The following is a 14,393-nucleotide window of genomic DNA, read 5'->3' as shown; positions in this document are numbered from 1 at the left end:
AGCATGATGCTAACAGCCACATTTTCACCATTTTTATTCACTAATTCTTTCAGATGGTTTAGTAGGGTATGTGGGGGAAGATACCCCCTGTGCATAGGTCAAGACATGCTGGGGGTTCCTGGAGTGAAAGGGAAGGAGGGAGGATGCTCCTCAGATTTGTGCAAGAGCCCCCAGGATGGGGGAGGTGGCAGGGCAGGAAGCTATGGACCAGGTAAGGGACCCACATCAGAAGTTACAAAGTTAGAAACCTGGGGTAGGAAGTTGGGGGCTCAAAATACAAAACATGGGATTGGGTTGGACCAAGATCTTTAAGAGGGAGGGATGGGAGGTAGGTCTCTCCCAGCTCTGGCTCAGCAGTAGCTGTGGGTCTGGCCCTCAGAGTGGAGGGACCAGCTGGGAGTGGGGTAGGGAGGTGGGGGACCAGCCCCCTCCCTTCCTCGCCCCCCATTCCTATACAAGGATCCTCGGAGGTGCTCGCCCCCTCTCCCATAGGCTGGCGGGGCTGCCCGATAGAGCCGGAGTGGCTCAGGAGGGCCCCAAGGCCCAGGTACCCTGTGAGGGGTATGAGGGCCCCAGGGAGCCCGCTGCTTCTGGGGGAGGCGGGGGGCTGGAGGACCAGGATCTGAGCGGCTTCGGGGATGAGCAGGAGAAGAGGAGGAAGAGGACGAGGCAGGTGAGGGACCCCTGGGTCCTAGGGCTAGATTAACATAGAGGGGCTCAGGCCGGGTGGGGCGCTGGACAGAGTGCTGGGAAGTGGAGTACCCAAGGTGGTCATGGGGAAAGCAGGCAGGGGGTGGTGGGTAGCTGAGCAGGAAGTCGGGGGACCTGTGGAGTGGTGGTGACTGGCCGAGCATGCCATATGAGGCATTGAGCCTGTCAGGGGGCATAGAGTGAAAGGGACTCCAGGAGCGGCTGGGGCCAGAGTAGGGAGACCCCTCACCAGTCTCAATCTCATAATACAGGTTCTCTCCCCTGTCGAGTGGTGTAGGAGGACCCAGTGGGCTCCTCCAGACTGGGGCTGGGGAACTGGGCTGGAAGGGTGGGGAGCCCAGGGAATACAAGCCAGGCTTGGAGACCCCAAGGAAGGGTGGCAGACACTCCCGGGGGGGTGAGGAGAAGAAACCAGGGGTGGGAACCTGTGAGGGAACAGGACATGGAAACTGGGGTGCTGTCTCTAGCATACCCCTGAACCCCCTACTTGCCCTGAGCTGGGCACTGGCCTGGGTGGGGCCCCTAAATCCCCTCCTTGAGGTCCCCAGGGGCCTCGGGGTTCTGACCAGGCTCCCATCACTTTGTTGCCTTGGTAGGGAGGGTGGGGGTCCTGGTGCCCAGGCACCAGGGTGGGCTAAGGAGTGGAGCGTCAGCCCACTCCCTGCAGATCCTGGAGGTTCTACCTCCAGGGACAGGGAGCGGCAGAAAGGGGAGCGGGATGCAGATGGAGTGCTCCCATGCTCTTGTTGGTTCTGTCTCTGGGCCACCTGCTGAGCCTGCTCAGCCAGGGCCAGGGCCATGAGGCGTGCTGGGTTCTTGGGGGGTGGGGGTGGGGCCCCTCCAGGGCGCAGGAGGGACAGGGGAGGGGGCCGTAGTGGTGACTCCACACCAGGACCTACAGAGAGAGGAATGAAAGAGGGGTCAGCAGGGCCTCCCAGGCTGCCTCAGGACCCAGAGGGTGTGGGCTGGACTGGGCAGAACTCACCTTGCTGGCCTGGGACTCCCCGGGGACCAGGAAGTGCCAATTTGCTGCAGATCTCCTGCTGGCAGGTGTCACTCAGCTGAGTCTCAGCTCCACACAGCAGCAGGGGGATGAGGTGGGGGCGCAGACTGGGGCTGGGGTTGGGGCTGAGGGCTGGTGTTGGGGTGACTGAGGCAGGCATCCCCCCAGCCCCTAGCAGCTCCAGGACGGCAGGCGGTACTGAGACTGCCAGGGGTTCTGAGATGTCCAGGGCAGCAGGTGAGGCAGGGCTGGTGGGCCCACGTGGCGAGAGGGCCTGGGGGGTCGCCCTAGGTGGGAAGGCAGAGGCAGGGGCTGGGGGTGCTGGACTGGCTGGAGGTGCTGGGTCCCCCGGTGTGGGGCTGCTGCAGCGGAAGGTGAGGGGGTCAAAGTCAAGCCCTCGCAGCCCTTCTAGGCAACGGGGTGGGCTGAAGTCCAGCTCGTCGCCATCATCTAGCCAGGCTGAGGTCCGGTGTGAGGGGGAAGCTGAAAGTGCCCCCAGCCCAGCTGCTGAGGACTCAGAGGAGGAGGACTTGGAAGAGGAAGAAGACTCAGAGGAGGAGGACGAAGAGGAGGACAGGCTCTCACAGGAACCGGCAGGTGCTGGGCCCACTGGGAAAGCATCACTGCTTGAGTGAGGGCGCCGTAGTCTGTGCAGCCTCTGGAGGCCTGGAAGGGCAGCTAGGGGTTAGAACTTGCCACAGCCACACAACAGAGTAGGGCGAACAGCCCACAGACTGGGGAAATAAACAGCATGCAGAGGCACTATCTCACTAAGGTGCCTAGGGCTCTGAGTCCAGAGCCGGCTATTCAGACTCGGGGGGAGATAAAGGAACTAAGGGTTAAGTCTATCCCGGATTCAGAGGTGGAGGATGAGGTCTAACGAGCCCCAGGATGTCAGCAAGAGATCAACAGGATGACACAAGCAACTGTGTTTGGGAATCAGGTAGGCCTTGTCCTGTGAAGCTGAACTTGAGTGGACTCTATAGTCTGGGTGTGGGTGTGGCAGGGATGCTCACCAGAGTCCCCAGACCCAGCTGGTTGGACAGACCAGCGAACCCAGAGATACACCCACATGGGGAATATTAGTGTGACAGGAGGAGTAGGCAGAGGTGCTTAGAGCACAGTGGGCGGCACGTGTGAGGGAGTTGAGTGGGAAGGTCAGGCTTCACACAGTAGAGTACCCTGTTTTGTGGGACAGCTTTTTAAAGTTGCAATGTGACCAGCTATATGATATGACAGGACCTCAGAAGCACAGGCTGAGGCTACCAGCCCTGGGACATGCCCATGGGGGGGGGAGACACTGAGGAGGAGGGACAGCTTGGCCTGGGATTCAGGGACACTCATACTATTATTCAGTAATTTTTTTCTAAAGGAATCAGTAAAAGACTGAAAGGACCCTGAATATATGCATGACAATGTGTCATGAACCAAACATGATATTTCATCCAACTCATTGTATCTTACGCCAGTAGAAAAATGAGTAAAAGGGGGGGGGACTGAGCAGTGACACATCAGGTTAAGTGCACATAGTACTAAGTCTCAGGACCTGAACAAGGATCCCAGTTCAAGCCAGCTGGGGGGGAGGTCACTTTACAAGTGAAGCAGGTCTGCAGATGTCTATCTTTCTTTCTCCTTCTCTATCTTCCCCTCTCCACCCCCCTCAATTTCTCTCTGTCCTAGCCAAGAAATAATAAATAAATAAATAAAATCTTAAAAGAAAGAAAGAAAGAAAGAATGCCCTACTTATGATGTCCATGTCTGAAGTACACATGGAGCCCAACCCAGCTGCCTCCCCACAAGCTCCACTCAGGCACAGGTGGACCCCATGCTCACCAGCCCCGCTGGCCTGTGATGACAGAGACTCCTCGCTCTTGGCAGATCGCAGTGTGACTGTGTCAGGGCGACTGCCTGCAGTAAGAGGTAGGAGGGTCACCGGGTACTCCACTACCCTCCCACCCCCCACCCCAGTTGCCCAGTCTCTGACCTGAAGGGTGTGGTGGGGCACGGGTGCCCCCCAGCCAGGGCAGAGGCTTCTTTCGGGGGATGCTGGGGCCCCGGCCCAGTGCAAAGAAGGTCTTCCAGCTGCTGCCCCCAGTCTTCCGCGGTTTTTCACCTCTCTCTCCTTTCCTCCTGGGGTTGGAGGGAGAGTGGGGAGGCAGTCTGAGAAGATGGGACCTTCAGATGGACCCCTCTCCTCCCCAAGGCATCCAACTCACCTATCCACAGGTGAAGCCGTGGCTTTGGAAGCCGTGGGGTCTGTGGATGTCCCTAGCCGGCCCTGGGTACGTGCCTGGGCTTCCTCCAGTGTCAGCAAGCGAGTGGAGGGCCCGCTGCCCACAAGGGACTTGGGTCTGGGGAGGAGGCAGCGGCCTGGGGAGTGGGGAGAGGGGTGGTGGTCAGCCTAGGGGCCATCTAAGGCCACAGCAAAGCCAAGCGCGACAGCCCAAGCCCCGGCCCCGCAGCATGCCCACCCGGGCTGGCAAGGCAGAGGGCCGGGCGGGTCAGGTGGGATGGGTGGGTGGCAGGCAGGTGAGGAGGAGGAGTGAGGCAGAACGAGCTGATGAGGAGGCAGCTCCCAGCAGCCAGCGAGGGCAGCGGCTCTGGCTTCAGTTACCTCGGGCCAGAGGGCACTCCGATGTGCTGACTCCTGACTGGGCTGGGGTCCGGGGCAGGGCAGGGATTCTGGGAGGGGCCGGGACGGGGTCAAGTCTGGGGACCTCCCACCTACTCCCAGGTGGACCCATGGCCCCAAATGCCCCAGGAGCTATAAGGGGTGAAGGAAGAACGATGTCCGGGCCAAGAAGAGGGGATCCTGAGCGTAGGAGCTGAAATGAGAAGGGTGGGGAGGGGAGGGAGAGGCCGGGGCGGGGTCCTCAAGGAGCCAGTGGGGAGGTCCAGCTCCAGTGGGGCAGGGATGGGGCTGGGAGCCCGCTCGCCCTCCCTCTGCAGCCCTGACAATAAGGGGTCACTAGTCAGAACATCAGGGGGTAGGAGGGGCCTACCTTCAGGGTCAAGGCCAGCAGAGGTGAAGGTATCACTGAACAAGACATCCACATGGGTAAGTAGGAATTCCACTACCACCGACTGCACGCGCACCTCCCTGAAGGCTGCTGCCCCACCCAGCCCCACTGACTCCAACTCCATGGACCTGGGGGAGACAGTGGGGGCAGGGAAGAAGGTGCCTTGAGTCCATCTAGTGGGTTCTGGGTAGATAAGGTAGGGGGGCTCATGGAAGCAATGACTCACGCATCACTTCTGAGCTATCTAGAACTCTTCCCCAGTTCTGTTCTCTACCCCCCCCCCACCTTCCTCATATTGGCCAGTGTAGTTCTAGAAGCTCAGGCCAAACACTTTGGAATTACCTTTGACCCCTCTTTCTCTCAACCCCTGCCACCCCTGCATGTAATTTATGTGCTATGGCTCCAGCCACCAAACATATCCAAAATCTAAATTCTTCACTGCTCTGACCCCTGGTCCAGCCTCCATCCACCCCCCCCACCAATTACACACATACCACAGCAACCTCTTCCTGTGTGTAGCCTAAGGGAGTCTGTGAACCCGAGTCAGAGCTGGGCTCTGCTGGCTTAGAGCCATCTCACTATGACCTGCTGCCTGCAAGTCACACCTCTATCTTATTCCCCATCACCTCTTTGGCTGTCACCTCCCTCAGGCCACTCACTCTTAGTTCCAGCCACACTGGCCTTCCCTCCCTCCCGGCAATGAGCCAGCACCTGGACCTTTGTGCTGGCTGCTCCCGGTCTGTTTGCTTTCCCCAGATATCCAGAGGTTCCTCCCTCACCTTCTGTAACTCTTGGCCCAGATGTTGCCTTCCCATTGGAGTCTTTATCCCCAGCCACCTTATGTCACATTGTAAACCATGTTCTTTCTCTACATTTGTCTTTGGTTAGTTGTCCCAACAGTTCTTACACCCATCCTCTGCTATACCACCTATTCTAAGTTATGTCCTTATCTGTCTCCCCAGAAGAATGTTCTAGCCACAAAGGTTCCTCACTGCACCAAGACCCCTCCCTCATCTACCTGTCTTGGTTATCATCAAACTGCTGCTGGCCATAGAAACCTTCAAATTGAAACCTCCCTTCACTCTTATCTGAAAAACTGAAAATGCCACAACCCAGGACATCTCCCATCCCTGATTTATAATCTTTCTCATTACCAGTAGATGTTTTCCTTGTGGATGAGATTGACGGTCCATCTCCCCTAGTGAATGTGAGACCAGCATCCTGCTGTTTTACTGGAGCTGAGAGTGGGGGCTGGGGCCTAGCCAGTGGGAGGGGGCTGAGGTGGGTAGGCTGATGGGTGGCCAGCTTACCGCAGCAGGTTGGGTGCCCAGACAATGGCCAGGTTACGGGCATGCATGCTGGTGTTGGCGCTGTGTCTCGCCATGCGGGCCAGATGCCTCAGCAGGTACTCCAGGGTCCTGGGGATAGACAGAGACACCTGAGCCTTGACTCCCTGGGGACCACCAGAGCCCTACCTCCACCCTCCTAGCTTACCTGTAGTGTGGCGGGGGCAGTTGCTGGATGACATCGTGAACTCGTACCAGGCGCTCCTCCTCTCCAGGCACCGACATGGCTTCCTAGGGTTGGGGACAGGCATGATGGGGGCTGGGCCCAAGGCCTCCCAGCACCCTCTAGCCTCATCAGTGCCTCTACTCACGCTGAACTTCCCGTAGAGCTGGTATGTGAGCAAGGGGTTTGGCAGCTCTCTGAAGTAGAGCTTGCAAAGGGAGGACACACTGTGGATGTCTTGCAGGAAGGCGGGGCCAGACAGTTCGGGGATCCTCTCACTATCAAACTCATGCCTGTAGCCAGCAAGTCAAGGAGAAGTGTCAGGTGGCTCACCTGGCTATGGCCTCCTACCCCACATCCAGGTGTCCACAAGTGGGTACAGCCCTCCAAACCAACCCTGTCAACAAGGGGGTGTGTTGTGTGTCCAAAAGGGGGTGCCTCTTTCCACAAAGGACACCAATGCTTTATGGGAGGTGGTTCTATTTGTGGCTACCCAGCCAACTCCACCCTTTACCTGCTCCAGAGAAAATGCTCTCCCAGCAGGCCTTTTGTGCCCACCTGCCTAAAACTGTAACTCCCCCATTTATCACTGTGACCCTCCTGTCCCCACTCTACTATTCTCCACAGCACTTGTCACCTGCTAGTAAACTCTCGCTTCCTTGCTTGTCTTCCCCCAGCACATGAGCCCCAAGAGGGTGGGAGCCTCTGCTTGTCACTCATCAGTGTCCCCAGTGTCTAGTGCAGGGCATGTGGCAGGTGCTTGGTGAAGGCTGATCCCTCTGCTTTGAATACTAATTCTGGTCTCAACTTTCAGGCCCCAGCTGGGGTGCCACTTCATCAAGGAAGCCTTCCCTGCCCCAGTCTTGGTCCAGTCCTGTCTTTGCTAATTCCCAGTGACTCTGTGTCTCCAGCATAGGGCACAAGACCTAGACCAGAGATGGCACTCAGTAAAGGTTTGTGGAAAGAAGGGCTTGAGGGAAGGCCCTCACCGGAGCCTCTGGATGTTGGATGACACGCCTGAGAGCCGGTAGATTCCATCCACCACCCCATGTGCCTCGATAAACTCAGAGCAGCAGCGAAGCACCTGGGGAACTGGGAGAAAGCAGTGGGGGTCAGGGCTGGGCAGGTGGATCCTGGATGGGCTGGGCAGGTGGGCTGGGGGCCTCACCATCCTGGCCTGAGTTGCTGAGGTGCTCCCCGAGGTCGCAGCCAAACACCCTCTGCCTCAGGATTCCCCGTTGCCGCAGCCGCTGGCGAGAAGGGCGAGAGCGCATGAAGGTGCGGAGAAGGCCAGCCAGCTTGCCACGTGGCCGGGGCACAGCTGGCAGGGAAGAGGCAGGTCACACAGCATCAGTGTAGCCACCAAACTGGTGGAGTACGGGGGTGGGGGGGTCGGGCAGGACCCTGGCCCCTTGTTTCCATTACCTGAGGTCAGAGAGGAGACACCTTGGGCAGATGAGACACCACTCAGAGGACCATCAGCATCTGTGGAGTGAATGGTGGGTGGAAAAGGTGGGTGGGAGGCAAAGGATGTGGCAGGGCCTCCCCTTATAGCCTGTAGCACTTACCTCCTTTCAGTCCTGGACTCGGCCGCTCTGTGAAGAGCTCCACACACTCACTGGGGAAGAAACCAACCTGAAGAGAGTCCAGGGTCAGTGGCTGGGCAGCTGTTGCTGACACAGTGCCTCTGTCCACCTGTCCACCCCCCCCCCCGTGCCCAGAGCCAGGGTCACCTGGAAGCCTCTCTTGCCCCGCCACCAGCTCCGGTCCTCCGTGGGTGGCATATCAATTACAGAGACAATGTCTCCCACCTGTGAGGAGGCATGGGAAAGAAGCAGGGCTCAGAAGGAGCAGGAGGAGTGGCAGCCCAGCTGGGACCCACTAACCCAGAGACTCACCTCAAAGGACAGCTCGTCAGGTGCCTGGGCTGTGTAGCGCTTAACTACGTGGGCAGCAGCCACCGCAGGGATATTGAGTGAGGCCTCCTCGCTGAGGAGCAGGCGCCGGCCATGGTTGTCCAGCTGAGATAGAGGTGGAGGCGGTATGGGGAGGCCAGAAGGAGGTGATGGTAAAGATGGAGGAGTTCCGCCATCCCCAGAGGAAGCCATGGCCTGTGCCCCAGTCACCCAAAGCTATTTGCCCAACACCAGCATTCCTGCCCCTTCCCAAAGGAAACCCCTTCCTTCTCATAGCCCGCAGCCTCCTCCATGGTAGACACTGCACATTTGCTACTGAAAACCCTCTAGCTTAAGCTAGTCTCCGCCAAGCCTCCGGAGAGTTCTGGCCAGCCCTATTTTTAACTGCTGTACCTTGAAGTCCTCACATCCCCACAGCCTGATACCTACTAGCACACACACTTGTTCTCTCACAGGCAGGCGCCCACACAGGCACCGAAATACCAGCGCCTCCTCCACTCAGGCTCCTTTCTTCCCTGTGCCTACACACTCTCCCAGGAGATCTCGCTCCTCAGAAGTCGTGCCTCTCTCTCACTCCCAAATCTCAGCCCCCGGACCCCCGCCCACCTCCATCCAGGTGAGCACAGGCCCGCAGTTGAGGTTACTGTCCACCAGTCCCGACAGGGTCTCCAGGTACTGCAGCAGCAGTGGCACCAGCATCTGGGGGCAGATTGCCAGGATGGGCTGTTGTGAGGAGATGTGAAGAGAGCCCACTGCCCTCTGTGCTACCCTAGCTTGCAGCTGGGCAGAGCTGAAGTCCAGCCGGAGTGCCCGGGTACTGCTCTGAGGTAGTGACAGCATGCCACATCAGTGGGCTGTGCCAGGTTCCTGTGGGTCGTCATTGGGCTGAGCAGGCTGACCCACCCATGGAACCGCTTGGAATTCCCTGTGATCCTAAAATGAGAGGGGACTTCCAGAACCCTTCTGTGGTTCTAAGGTCTCTCCATTCTGGGCTTTTCCATTTTGATTGGTAGAGACTCCGTGTTGGAATATTTATCTATCTCCTCTGCCCAACCTAATGACTTCACGTGACTGATGAAGACACCATGGCTAAGGCAGGACAAGATTACCTGGGCTGCCCTTGCACCCTCTGGGGGTGGGGGAAGCTCTGGGAGACAGGAAAACCTCCGGTCAAATATGCACCGGTGGAGGTGGGTGTCCAGGGACCGGAAATCATCGTAACTTCTGAGAACTGGCCAGGAACGACCCTATGGGGTTGGGAGGGACAGAGAGGAGCAGTAGCCCTGTTACACTGAGGACCATGGTGACCAGTGTACAAGGCTACATGAGAGGCAGGGGTGGCCTCACCTGACAGGTCACCTGCACCCCAAACACAAGCTCATTCTCTCCTGAAAAGCTGGGGCCTTCACGCTCTGGAGACAGTAGGAGCTGCAGATGAAAGCAAAGGCCCAGGGGAGGGGCTCACTTTTGTCCCAGCCCTGAATTCTGGGTTAGCCCTTTGCAGGGATGGGTTGTGTCCCCTGACCGGGTCTCCCAGGGGCAGGGCCTGGTGATGTCTCTGCATAACATAGGGTCCTGGTACAGAGTATACCACTAACAATAGCGAGCACAGTTGCTGACTGAGCTCATAAAAGAGCTCTCCCCTCCCACCCTACCATTTCTGCTACTGATGGGTAGTGGCCAGCTCCAGGGATAGTTCTGTGGGTGAAGTCCCCCGATAGGCATTCAGAGTTGGGTGGGTCTCAGTTTCCCACCTGGTTGAAAAGTCCCCTACCTGAATGTGGCCGAAGTCAACATTCTCGTAGTGGAAATGGGCACAGTCAGCCAGTCGGGGGAAGGGACCTCGAGGAGCTGAGAGTCTGGGGGACGGGTGACACATCACTATGGGCTCCTGCACTTGGCCCCCTCCTAAGCTGAGCCTCTCCCTCAGCTCACCTCTTCCCAGACTTCCCCTTCACACTGGGCCCCCCAGTGGGGGGCAGGGGCTGCACTGAGCCTTCCCCTGGGCCATCCAGGCTGTCAGTACTGCGAGCCTATGGAGCAAAAAGAGGAATCAGAGGACCCCAGAGATGGAGCAGAGGGACAACGAGAGCATTGTTATCTGCCAGCCTGGGCCTAGTGGCCTGAACAGCTCCACACACTGTCCTGAACAAGCATTAGAAAGGCAGGTCAGGGGGAGGTGAGGCTCTGGGTGAGCACAAGTCTTCTTGTGTGGCCTGGTGTGTGTGTGTGTGTGTGCATGTGTAAGTAAGAAGTGGCTGAGGCAGGGAGAGAGCATGCTGTCACCATCTTTTTGATATATTTTATAAATTTTTAAAAAATATTTATTCTCTTTTGTTGCCCTTGTTGTTTTCTTGTTGTAGTAATTATTGTTGATGATGTCGTCGTTGTTGCATAGGACAGAGAAACGGAGAAAGGAGGGGAAGACAGAGTGGGGGAGAGAAAGATAGACACCTGCAGACCTGCTTCACTGATTGTGAAGCAACTCCCCTGCAGCAACTCCCCTGCACCCTTGTGCTTAACCCGCTGTGCTACCACTTGACTCCCCTTTTTGATATTTTTTAAAACTATTTATTTATTTGTTAATAATATGAGAGGGAGAGAGAACCAGAGGATCACTCCAACATATATGATGCCAGTGATCTAACTCAGTTTTCCAGTGCAGTGCTTTATCCACTGTGCTACCTCCCACACCATCTCTCTTTAATGAAAACCCTCCTGTAGGGGCCAGGCAGTGGTCCATCCAGTTTAGTGTATGTGCCACCACATGCAAGGACCCGGGTTCAAGCTTCCACTCCCCACCTGCTGAGGGAAGCTTCACAAGTAGTGAAGCAGAGCTTCCAGTGCCACTTATTCTCTTTCCCTATTTTCCCTTCTCTCAATTTCTGTTCTATGAAAAATAAAACAAAGGAAGAAAAAAAAAAGCCTGTATCCTGCATCCTCTGCAGAGTCCACACATCTCCCATGTGCCCCTCCCTGGTCTGATCATCAATATCTGGATCATCATAGCTCCCATCTAAATAGTCTTACTTTTAGCATCCCCCTTCCAGTCACACCGAGCTGTATAATTTTCACAACACACAAGTCTGCCCTTTTGTTTCAAAAAAAAAAAAAATTCACAGACCACGTATACGAATGTGGAAAAAATAGAAGTTAACCTGTTTTCAAGACCACAGAAGAACTATAGTGGTTATCTATGGGTTGGGGATAGGGACACAGACCTTTGGTAATGGGAGTGGTGAAAAAAAATAATCACAGACCTTTAAAGGCTCCCTGTTGTCTTCAAGATAAAAGTCTGAGTTCACTGGTAACTATCTCTTAGCCAGCCCAGTCTCTCACTATCACTTCTACTCCCGGAGCTCTCAAACTTCTAAATAATAATAATAATATATAAGGAATTATCACCAAATCTCTGATACCAATAGACTGTTTTAAGTTAAAAAGAAAAGAAGGGGGTGGAGTTGGGCGGTAGGGCAGCGGGTTAAGCGCAGGTGGCACAAAGTGCAAGGACCAGCTGAAGGATCCTGGTTTGAGCCCCTGGCTCCCCACCTATAGGGGAGTCACTTCACAAGTGGTGAAGCAGGTCAGCAGGTGTCTGTCTTTCTCTCCCCCTCTGTCTTCCCCTCCTCTCTCCATTTATCTCTGTCCTATCCAACGGCGATGACATCAATAACAACAATAATAACTACAACAATAAAACAAGGGCAACAAAAGGGAATAAATAAATATTTTTTAAAAAGAAGCAAAACCACCATCTTCTCTTTCTAGACTATTCCCTTCTCAGAATACACTCTTCACACCCTCTTCTCCACTTCTGAAGTCTCAAGTCTCTCACTCCTTCCTTTTGGAAGTTCTCCAGGACCCTTCTGGCTGTGTGGGTGACTCTGACTCCTCCATGCCCCGAGGCTCCTGTAGGAGGTCCCCCCCACCACAGCCCTGAGTACTTGGCAACATCACTGTCTGGTGACAAGTGGGCCACCTTCCCCACTGGATGTGACCTCTGCAGGTTCTGGGCTTGAGTCCTGAGTTGCCCATCACTGTGCAGCACAAAGCTGGGCACAGAACTGCTGCCCCTCACGGCGGCGGTGGTGGTGGTGGTGGTGGTGTGTGTGAGTCTGTGGGTGGGAGGGGGGTGCGCCTGGTTTCTATTCGGGTCCCAATGCCCAGCGTCAGAATCTGATGAACAAATCAACCAGCACCTGGTTAAGCGCTCACACTACAGTGCGCAAAGACCCAGGTTCAAGTCCCCGGTCCCCACCTGCAGGGGGGAAGCTTATGAGCAGTAAAGCAGGGCTGCAGGTGTCTCTCTGTCACTCTCCCTCCCCTCTCAATTTCTGCCTCTAGCCAATAATTAAAAAAAAAAACAAAAAACTCAACAAGCTGCCAAATGGGGATTGCCTCCAGCGAGGCTCTAGTTTCCCCTCCTTCAGATCCCGACAACCCCGACTTCATCCTTGGGTCTGGCCCTCAGCTGTCCCCCCATGGAAGGTGGGATGTGACTCTTGCTCTGGAGCCAGTGGGGCGGCCAGCGAGGGTGCGTGTCTGTCAAGGGTGCGAGACGGGGGTGAGTGGAGGGCGGAGCCCGAGCGCGAGAAGATGGAGAGGCCCCGGGGCGCGAGGAGCAGGCGGCGGCTGTGGGGAGCAGGCGGGAGGCCGAGGCTCGCGCCGGCTGGCTGGGCGGAGCCGCGACGGGGCGAGAATGGCCCCGAGGGGAGGAAAAGGGTCGGGCTGCGGGTGCGGCCGGCGGGGGAGGACGGGGGCGCGGGAGGGCCGGAGGGGCTGAGCGGGAGGCTGCTGCGGGCTGGGCGCGGCTGAGGCGTCCCGGGCGCCCCGCAGCCCCCCGCGGAGGCCCCCTCCCTGCCCCCGAGGCCGCTCGGCGGCAGCCGCCTCGGCGGGCCGGGCCGCGCGCTGAGGGGCGGGGCGGCAGCGAGGTCTGAGGCCCCGGCCTGGCCCCCGGGACTGGGCCGAGCGCCTCGGAGGGTGAGGGGCGGCGCAGGCCGCTGGCTCGGGCGGGGCCGGGGGCGGGGCGCTCGGGGCGGGGCCGCGCGCATACAGACCGACGCGCGGACGGACCGACGGCCACGTGGGCCCCCTCACCACCATGGTCGAGTCGCCTCCTCAGGCGCCGGCCGCGCTCAACCCCTCGCTCGCCGTCCTCGTAGCCGCTGCCGCCGCCATGGCGACACAAAGGGGAGGGCGCGAGCGGCGCGCGGGCGGCTGCAGGCCCCGCCCCTAACGGCTGCCCGAGGCTTAGGCGCGCGCCCTACAGGGGAGGGCGGCGGTGGGGACGCGGCGCCGCTTCTTATTGGCTTCTCTCTTTGCCGCTCCGTCCGCCATGGGGCTTTTCATTGGCTTCGGCTTGGTCCTGGTCCCAGGCTAGGTCTCTTCGGTCCCGCCCCCCGAAGTTTGACAGCGCCACGCCCACTGCTGCTTTTCATTGGCTGTCATTCACCTTCTGGGACACACCCCCAGGTCCTTTATGCTGAGCTTCCAACACCGCCAAGCGCTAAGCAATCCGTGTTCTCCTTGGTCCATTTTCAGTGACCGCTCCGCTGACACTCTTAATTGGATTCTCTCAGGACCTCATGACTTTTCCCCATCCTCAAACAGTTCTTCTTCAGTCAATCCTCTAGCTCCTCTTTGTCATCTCTAACCCTGACCGCGCCCACCGAACCATGGACCATTTGCCTTTTCTTTTCAAACTAGAGCACTGCTCAATTCTGGCCGATAGTGGTGCTAGGGATCAAACCTGGGACCTCTGGTGCCTCGGGCATGAAAGTCTTTTTGCATAACCGTTAAGCAGTCTCCCCAACCCCAAGGACGATTTTCAGTTGACTCTGATGCCCTGCCAGGAACTCTAGGCACTCTGCTACCCTGCCTTACTGGATATTTCCTTTGTCTCCTTTTTCTCTACTTAGTACAGACCGACTGGCCTACAGATCTTGACTCTTCTTATAATGGCTTTAATCCACAGTGCTAAATCATGGTCATGCCTTCCATAAATCCAACTCCTACTGTCATTGCTGTTAACAGAGCAAGAACACTGTAATATCCTTTCCAAAGGAATCAGTCATGTCCTCAATAGGGTCCTCACTTTAAAAGGTAATTTCACTTAATCTGTGGGTATGTCAGTAACCAGAACATGGGGAAAGAATCAGGGGAGACAGCATAATGGCTATACAAAAAGGCTTATGCTTGAGGATCCAGAGTCCCAGGTCCAATCTCCAGCACCAC

General features: G+C 57.0%; 1 protein-coding gene across 2 annotated transcripts; it reads right to left on the bottom strand.

Annotated features, from left to right (window-relative positions):
* Positions 1 to 17: 17 nt before the first annotated feature.
* On the bottom strand, positions 18 to 13,387 carry ARHGAP33 (Rho GTPase activating protein 33). 2 transcript variants are annotated; one of them, XM_016194220.2, is made up of 21 exons: positions 13,257 to 13,387; positions 10,095 to 10,192; positions 9,934 to 10,018; positions 9,507 to 9,587; positions 9,269 to 9,406; positions 8,766 to 8,858; positions 8,142 to 8,264; positions 7,977 to 8,054; positions 7,812 to 7,878; positions 7,669 to 7,728; positions 7,412 to 7,564; positions 7,233 to 7,335; positions 6,392 to 6,536; positions 6,229 to 6,311; positions 6,045 to 6,152; positions 4,717 to 4,862; positions 3,931 to 4,084; positions 3,699 to 3,844; positions 3,548 to 3,622; positions 1,697 to 2,380; positions 18 to 1,606 (listed from the first exon to the last, which is right to left on the bottom strand). In XM_016194220.2, exons 1-21 carry the CDS (start codon positions 13,260 to 13,262, stop codon positions 351 to 353), a joined length of 3,882 nt encoding a protein of 1,293 aa, XP_016049706.1. In that variant the 5' UTR covers positions 13,263 to 13,387; the 3' UTR covers positions 18 to 350. The 2 variants fall into 2 exon arrangements, with proteins under 2 accessions (XP_016049706.1, XP_060041762.1); XM_060185779.1 differs by having other exon boundaries at positions 13,233 to 13,344.
* Between the last annotated feature and the right edge of the window lie 1,006 nt (positions 13,388 to 14,393).

This window comes from Erinaceus europaeus, chromosome 2, assembly GCF_950295315.1.
Source record: "Erinaceus europaeus chromosome 2, mEriEur2.1, whole genome shotgun sequence".
Lineage (NCBI taxonomy): Eukaryota > Metazoa > Chordata > Mammalia > Eulipotyphla > Erinaceidae > Erinaceus > Erinaceus europaeus.
This window is presented reverse-complemented; position numbering and strand designations above follow the sequence as displayed.

Bases quoted from the DNA above. Each gene is read 5' to 3' on its own strand.
- ARHGAP33 (XM_060185779.1), bottom strand. From the start codon at position 13,262: ATGGTGGTGAGGGGGCCCACGTGGCCGTCG. The intron at 10,019-10,094 runs GTGAGCTGAGGG...CCCGTCCCCCAG, and splicing joins AAGGGGAAGTCTGGGAAGAG to ACTCTCAGCTCCTCGAGGTC. The intron at 8,859-9,268 runs GTAATCTTGTCC...ATCTGCCCCCAG, and splicing joins AGGGTGCAAGGGCAGCCCAG to ATGCTGGTGCCACTGCTGCT.